General features: G+C 32.2%; 1 protein-coding gene across 1 annotated transcript; it reads right to left on the reverse strand.

Annotated features, from left to right (window-relative positions):
* Positions 1–383: 383 nt before the first annotated feature.
* On the reverse strand, positions 384–1085 carry LOC127115163 (uncharacterized). Its single transcript, XM_051046766.1, has one exon. It carries the CDS (start codon positions 1083–1085, stop codon positions 384–386), a length of 702 nt encoding a protein of 233 aa, XP_050902723.1.
* Positions 1086–8945: the final 7860 nt, after the last annotated feature.

An 8945-nucleotide genomic window follows, 5' to 3' on the forward strand; every position in this document is an offset into this window, starting at 1 on the left:
GTAGGGTTGGTAGTATTAACATTAAAAGCAGCCTGGTGAGGTTTGGGCCAAATAATTCCATTTTGTTGGGGCTTAGGACCATTATTTGGTCTATTCCAATTTGAGGTTGGGTAAGGGAAAGGTGGGTAATTCCAAGGGCCTCATTGTTGCCAAGGTGGGTAATTCCATGGTTGTCATTGTTGGTGTTATTGCTGCCCGCGATTTCCTTTTCTGGAATTTTGACCGCCACGATTCGGTTTCTTTCCTTTATGATCGTGATATGTTGATGGATATAGTTGGGAGTTTGAAGCATAGGATGACGGTTTGGGTGCAGGTTCAGTGGTCGGAGCTTTGGCCATGAGAGCGGCCAAAATAGAGGAGGCGTGTGATTCGCGAGCGGCACGCTATAACATGGTTGATTCCTCGAGTTCCAATCGTGATCGTGTTATGGCGAAGGTGGGGAGAGGGTCATGCTGTTGTATATAGGTGACAAACCTAATGTATGCATCAGTGAGACCGGATATCATTTTAAGCACCGGTCGTGTGTTAGTGACTGGAGAGTCGATGTTGGTGAGTTGATCAGATAGAGTTTTGAGGCGGTTGGAGTATGCTTTTGTCGATGGAAAATCTTCCAGGTTTGTGTTGCTGAATTGATTTTCTAATTGTACAGCACGTGAATGCTTGTTATCATGAAACATAGCGGTGATGCGCTTCCAGTATTCTTCGGCAGTGTCATCGACGACGAGGATTGATTGAAGAATATCCTGCGAGACGGTTGCATACATCCATTGCAGTACCACCATATCAAGCCGATTCCAAAGTTCAGAATCATTAGCCTTAAGGTTTGTTGATGCTTGTATGTCCTGTGCATCCGATGGCAGGATGATGTGATTAAGTACATTGTAAACATGTGGTTGCACCTTGAAGAGGGCAGACCATGAGTGGTAGAGATTAGAATCATTTTCCAACATCATCGGGATTATGGTTTTGACGTTGTTGATGGCGAAGGTGGAGTGGAAGTTGGGTTTCGCCGCCTGAGAAGGGTTGGTTTGAGATGCCGATGAAGTGTCATCAGAAGTTTGGGAATGGGAGTTTGTTTCTGTCATGGTAAAACAAAGGATTAACGGTGGTGAGAAGGGTTTAGGTTAGGATCGTGACAAAACTGATACAATGTAAGTAACTTAATCCCTGCCTTTTCATTGATAAGAATAGTCATTATATACAAGTATGACAATGTCTATATTTGGAAGCTAATAATATACAATTATGATGTATACCAATTATAGAGATATCCTAATAATTATACTAATTATAAAGATATTCTAATAACTTATAGATAAGAATTAGGTCAACAAATTGAATGAGATTTGTCTATTTTTTGAATGATTTCATTTGATCTGATTTTATCTATTTCTTCATGGTCAAGCCAATAAATTTGGATGGATTCATGGCTTTGTGAAATGTAACAATAATTAAATAATTTATTTTTAATAATTTGATAAATAATAATAAAAATAATTAAAATAAATGTAATAAAGGTAATAATTAAAAAATTTTGATTTTTTTGGATTTTATATTGATTTTTATACTAAAATACATGAAAAATCAATATTATAATAATTATTAAAAATTAATTAATAAAAATACAAAAATAAAAAATAAAAAGATGCAATTTTAAATTATAAAATAATGTAAAAGAAGATAAAAACATAAAAAAGACAAAAAACTCTAAAATTGAGGAAAATGGGGTTGAACTCAAGACATCCCCCCTTGTAACTCCTTACACATGCTCTTCTATCAATTGTGATATCTCATTCATTCAAAATAAAATGACCCTAGAAATATATGAATGATGGAAAAAATTTGGGGTACAACACTCTAGATGCAACTTAAGAATAGTTGAAGGATGCGGAGGAGAGCAAATTGAAATATTTTAAAGGCAAGAATTATCTGTTCCAGTTCATTAATAGTTCAACCTTTGAAACCATCCTTGTGCGCAACACAACCAAAGACATTTGGGATGTTATGTTTCGCAGGTATCATAGACCTTTAAAGTTCAAATGAGCACATTTATAGTCTTTGCGACGAGAATTTGAAGTTTTGGAAATAGGAGATAATGGAACAGTTGATGAATACTTTGCAAGAACATTTGCCATTGCCAATCGAATAACTGCACATGGAGAGAAATTGGAGCAAGTATTGATTGTTGAGAAGATTTGGAGGTCAATGTCATCAAAATTCAACTATGTTGTATGCTCTATTGAAGAATCTAATGATACGACAACTCTTTCCATTGATGAACTGCAAAGTATCTTACTTGAGCATAAGGAAAGAATGAAAGTTTAAAGAGACTCCATTGAAGAACAAGCCCTGAAAGTGTCCAATGCGAGATGATTTACTGGGAGAGGTATAGAAAGGTTCTCAGGTAGATGTCGTGGAAGAGGTATACAATGTAGAGAATTTGTAGAATGTTACAAGCTCCACAAGCTAGGTCACTATCAAAGTCAGTGTCCTATCTAGGAATAAAATGCCAACTATGTTGAATTTAATGAAGAAGAAGAGATGATCTTGATGGTCAGAAGTGAATCAAAAAGTTATGCTAAGTAAGAAATATGGTATCTTTACTATGGATGCAACACTCATATGGTTCGAGTTAAATCTTAGTCCTTTGAATGTTATGGAAGTTTTAGGGAAACTATAAAATTAGGAGATAACTCAGAAATGTCTATCATGGAGAAAGTGAACGTGAAGTTGAGCATTGATAATAAGACACATGTGATCACTGATGTTTATTACCTACCTGGTTTGAGAAATGATCTCCTATCATTGGACAACTTCAAAAAAAAAAGTTAAGTGTTATGTTCAAGTATAATTCTTGTCAAGTCTTTCATGAATAGAATGGCTCGATCTTGACTAAGTTCTCAAAATAGGATCTATGTGATCCATGCACCAGTCACCATGCCAATGTTCTTTAAAACAACTAAACAATTGGAATCTCAATTGTGGCATATTATATATGCACATTTGAGCATCAAGGGCATATACACACTTTTGAAGAAGAAAATGGTGAGGGGTTTGTCAAGTTTGGTGAACACAGAAAAAGATGAATTAATTGCTTGATAGACAAGAAACACGAAGATCTAATTCCTAAACAAGCAACTTGGAGAGCTATTATAAAGATGGAGCTTTTCCACTATGATATTTGTGGGTCAATTAAACCTGAGTCACTTGAAGGAAACAAGTATTTCATACTTTTACAAATGATTTTAGTAGGAAGACTTGGGTTTACATTTTAAAAGAAAAGTCTTGTGGATTTAATGTTTTTAAAAGATTCAAGGCATTTGTTGAAAGGGAATTCAATTGCTTTATTCAGTGTCTCATAACAGATGTAAGGGGGAATTTACATTAAATTCTTTCAATGAATTTTGTAGTTTGCAAGGGATCAAAATAAAATTGACAACTGCATATACTCCATAACAAAATGGAGTATCTAAAAGGAAAAATATGACTAACATAAATATGGTCATAAGTATGCTATCATGCAGAAATTATGGCCCAACTATGTCATGAATAGAAGCTTTACCCTTACTGTCAAGAACATGACCGCAGAAGAGGAATTGAGTGGAACAAATCCACCAGTACAACATTGTAGAAGTTTGGTTGTGTGGCTCATGCTCATGTTCATGACACACAAAGAAATATATTGGATGTCAAAAGTGTACAGTGTGTGAATCTTGGAGTCATTGAAAAATCTAAATCCTATAAGTTATATGTACCAGTTGAAGAAAAAGTAATAATTAGAATAGATGTTATGTTTGAAGAGTCATAGTGTTGGAACTAGAATAATAAAGATCAAGTAAGTCTTGAAGATCCACAAGTCCAAGTAAAAGATGAAAGTGAAGTTGAACCACAAGAAATATTAGATGTAGTAAATATTGAAGTAGTAGAAAATGCAACTAAAAAACTTGTAGATGGCCATACACATAAAGGAAATGACAAAGAAGAACAAAGCACTGAAGAATCCGATGAGCAAACTCAGAGAATTAGAAAACATCTAAAGTATCTTAATGACTATACCATTTGTTTAAATAATAGAAAGTAAGATCAACGACATAACACTGTAGTCTTTAGCTCAAATGGAGATCCTACAAGCTATGTGGAAGTTGTCAAATCGGAGGTATGGAGAAGAGAAATGGATCTTTAAATAGATTCCATATAGAAGAATGATATTTGGGAATTGATTACACTCCCTAAAGGCCTATAAATCATTGGAGTAAATTGGATTTATAAACCAAAGAACGATGAAAAAGGAGAATCTAAGAAACACAAAGCTAGATTGATATCAAAAGATTGATTGAAAAAGACATGATATTAATTATAATGAAGTGTTTGCACCTGTGGCTATGTGGGACGCCATCCATCGGGACCATACTAGAAGTAGCAGCAAATCAACGATGGTGTGTGTTTCAACTAGATATAAAAAGTGCTTTTATGCATGGTGAGCTAGCTGAAGATGTCTATATAAGCCAACCTGTAGAATATCACAAAGGCAGACTTGAAATGACATATAAGCTGAGGAAATCACTTTATGGTCTAAGACAAGATCCAAGAGTCCGGTACATCAAGATAAACTTATATTTATGTGTTTACAAGTTTCTGAAATGTCCATATGAGTATACTTTTTGTTAAACGTAGAATTGAATGGAATATTGTCATTGTCAGTTTGCATGTGGATAATCTCATATACACTGGCAATGATCTTCAAATGATGGATAAATTCATCCAGTCAATGAAGGGAGAGTTTTTTATAACTTACTTGGGGATGAGGTACTTCTTGAGAATTGAGGTGAAGAAGGGTAATGATGGAATCTTCATATATCAACACAATTATGCAGCAGAGATCCTATCAAGCTTTGGTATGGAAGGATGCAAAAAAGTATGCAGTCATATTGTTCCAAGTTACAAATTGGTGAAAGATGAAAATGGAAAGGCTTTTGATACCACCATCTTCAAGCAGATGGTAGGAAGTTTGATTTACCTTCTAGCTACCATACTTAACATGATTTTTTTTTGTGCTTGGTGGCCAAATACATAGAAATACCTACAAAAATGCATGTTGTTGCAATAAAAAAATCATGAGGTACCTGCAAGGCACCTTAGATTTTGGCACCCTATACAAGCATGAAGGCACAACCCGTATGAAATTATTTGGATGGACTGACTCAAATTATGCAAGAGATGAAGATGGTAGGAAAAATACCTCAAGGGATGTGTTCAAGATAGGTTCAGGGTCAATCACATGGTCCTCAAAGAAACAACCAATAATCACATTATCAACAACAGAAACAGAGTTTATAACTGCTGATTCATGTGCTTGTCAAGGAGTATGGTTAAGAAATGTGTTGGCTCATTTGAAGATGCTTCAAAAGTAAGAGTCAATCATCTTCTGTGACAACAATTCCTCAATCAAATTGTCAAAAAACCAATTATGCATGGAAGAGGTAAGCACGTAGATGCCAAATGTCATTTTCTAAGAGACACGATCAAGGATGGAGTAATTGAATTAAAATATTGCAACATTCAAGACTAGTTGGCAGACATCTTTACTAATCCATTGAACCTTGAGTCCTTTGTCAAGTTAAAGACAGACTTTAGAATGGAGGTTAACTAGTGTTACTTGATTTCTCTTTGATATAAGTCAAAGTAAGGGAGAGATTGTTGTATATTCTTGTTAAGCTTTAGTTTGTTAGAAGTTGAGTTAGTTCGTTGTGAGTTAGTTACAACATTACTTACTCTACAAGTAATGATAACAACTATATACTTGCTTGTATAAATAGTAGTATATCTATTGAATATGAATGAGAATGATCATTTCGACCCAACAATTTTTAGAATCATTGAAATGCACATTATAAAACTAGACACAATTTAGTTAGAGAAAAAACTTATGGAAGATTGATTTCAAGCGTTACTATATCATTGCCATGATCTTGTCAATGCCTTCAACGGTTACTATAGTGATATCGACAAAACATGTCTTGCTCCTCTTTCTTGAGTCAAAGTCAATCAACAAGTCTTTCTGATCAATGATGTGATTCGAGCACCTTGTATCAAGGTATCAAGATTCTGAATTGTGATGATCATAATTGGTTGTGACCATGAGAAGAACTTAATCAAAATCAAATACATCATTCTCTACTATATTGATTTCTTCATCGTTATCATATTTCTACTTTCTTTCCCTTGCATTTGTGAGCAAAATGTCCGCATTTCTAATAATTATAGCACCATATATTCTTCTTGCTAGATTTCTTCTCATTGTCACAATTTTGGTTTAGTCCATTTTTTCTTGTGGAACTTTTTGGTTGATCATGATTATAGTTGTGATGGTTCTTGTTACTTATTGAGCGTTTATTCTTGACTTAATTGTCTTGGTTCTTCCACCAATTTCTTTTTATATATACTTGTCTTTGTCAAAATAAATAAATAAATAAACTGGTATATAGTTCTATAATTGACATCTAGCTTTATCTTTAATATTCAACTAACTAGTTGTTGAAAATTTTAAATAAATAAAAAAAAGTGAAAACTCCAAGCCCGAGAAAAAGGTTAGCAAGTGAACAATTATTGATTGAGAAATCATACTCGTTTGTGAATCATTATATTAGTTGATGGTTTTAGAGTCTCAATTTCCAAAGAGACATATGCTAACTTGTAGAATTTAGCATTATTAATAAGGCTTGATAGAAAGGTTCCAAATCCAGCAAGGTGAATCCAATCAAAGTCATTCAGAAATCAAGGGATTATGCTTAATTTATTGCTCCAAGACAAATCAACTTTTTTATTTTATGGTTAATTACTTTCCATTTATAAAGGGGTATAAAGAAAATAAAAATGTGGGAAGGTTTTGTCTAAAAATGTGTGTGGATATATAAAAATGAACTTTTAACAAATTCAAATTGTTGTTTGCAATAAGTTCCAACAATTTGAGTTCAAAATGCTAACCATTGGTTCCCTTTAATTATAGCAAATAGGAGATATAAAGAAAGGAGAAAATGATGTGTGAAGATGGTGATGTTGGCATTTCAAATATCAAACAATAGTTTTGCCATTTCTTACTTTCCTTTCGAATCATTTTCACTTGACCCTGAATTCAATTCTTTAATTAATTGATGATATTGATATCATTGAGTGCTTTTTTTTTGCGTATATTATTGAATGCTTTAGTTTTGCCATGTCTTCTTCCTATCAACCATTTCCACTTGACCGTGAATTGAAATCTTTAGTTATTGATATTATTGAATGCTTGAGAGTTGAGGTTACGAAAGAATACAAACCTATGGGTCATATCAAATAAGGGAAATAATGTAATGGATGGATGGAAATGGTCTAGAACTAGTGCTAATCTATAAAGAGTTACTAGTAAGAAAAAAATTAATAAAAAATTTAGTGATCTCATTAATGGTATTGATAAAGATAAATTAAAATAATAGAAAAAATGAAAAATAAATATAATTTGTAAAAGACTTATAATTCAACACATATAATTTGAATATAATAGAAAGAGTAGCATTAAAGATATTGACTTATAATTTGACACATATATTTCCTCCAAATGACATATAACAAAAACCGGGCCACGTTTTAAGATATATTCTTAGATATCCATAAATTTTGATTGAATAACAGTATTTTTAAATAAAATCAACTTTAAAATTTATTTTATTTTAAAATAAATTATTACAAAAAGATATGACATTTAATGATTGGATCATGCCTTCACCATGATTTAGACTATATTTATAATAATTGGTAAGTTTCTAATATTAATATATATATATATATATATATATATATATATATATTGAATGAAAAAATATAAATTTTCATTGAATTAAATTGAAGGTTACATCTATTATTTATAGTAATAGTTGTGATTTGAATCACATATTATATAATTTGTGGGTCGGTCGTCAAGCTAGTTAGTGGGATTTAGATACTATTCAGTTAGTGTTATCACAATTCAGAGAGTTTGAGAAATCTGAGAATAAATATTAAATTGGGAATAAAAAAGAGATTTGTGGATATGCAAACTATAAGCGGCAAAGTCAATTCTAATTAAATAAGTGTAAAAGAATCAAAACATAATAAAATGATTGAATGAAATGCTAAAAATATTTTATCTCGTCTAAATAAATAATCAATTATAGTCATTAAATTAGAGTATTTATTGTTGAAAAAATGACTTTAAACACAAGAGAGGGTGAATTGTGTGAGTTTGAAAAACATTGTGAAAAAAATTGATAGAATCCGAATTTAAAACAGGTTTGTAAAATTCATTAAAAAACAGGTTTGTAAAATAAACAAGGAATAAACATCAGAATAAAAAAAATCATAGTAGAAAGAAAGAAATACAACAATAGTAAATAAATGATTGAAAAGTAAAGAGATAGGGGTAGAGAAAGATGCACCAAAGATTTATAGAGGTTCGAACTAACCATTTGACCTACTCCTCTTCCCAATAATTTTTTCTTGAGAGTTTCCACTATGTTGTGAGCTTTTTACAAGTGTTATCCACAAACCTTCTTACAAAAAAAATGGAGTTTTACAAAGAATATCATTCAAACCAAACAAGAGTTTTAATAACGGCTACCCTCCAAACCCATCACAAGATCTTTCACCAGGACAATCTTGAAACCCATAAATCTTTTATATCGAGCTAAGCTTAAGAGCAAAGTAATATTTTGATAGACAATCCCAAAAACCAAATGAGAGATTTTACATTGGGTTAAACACATGAACTAAATGAGAGATTTTACATTGGGTTAAACACATGAACTAAATGAGAGATTTTGACAGACAATCTCACAACCCAAACAAGAGTTTTTAACTTGTTTAGCTCAGAACCAAAATAACTTATCTCAAGAAAGATATTAAAAAACTACTCTAATACTAGAGAAAATACC

This window comes from Lathyrus oleraceus, chromosome 1 (genome assembly GCF_024323335.1).
Source record: "Lathyrus oleraceus cultivar Zhongwan6 chromosome 1, CAAS_Psat_ZW6_1.0, whole genome shotgun sequence".
Lineage (NCBI taxonomy): Eukaryota > Viridiplantae > Streptophyta > Magnoliopsida > Fabales > Fabaceae > Lathyrus > Lathyrus oleraceus.

Bases quoted from the DNA above. Each gene is read 5' to 3' on its own strand.
- LOC127115163 (XM_051046766.1), bottom strand. From the start codon at position 1,085: ATGACAGAAACAAACTCCCATTCCCAAACTTCTGATGACACTTCATCG.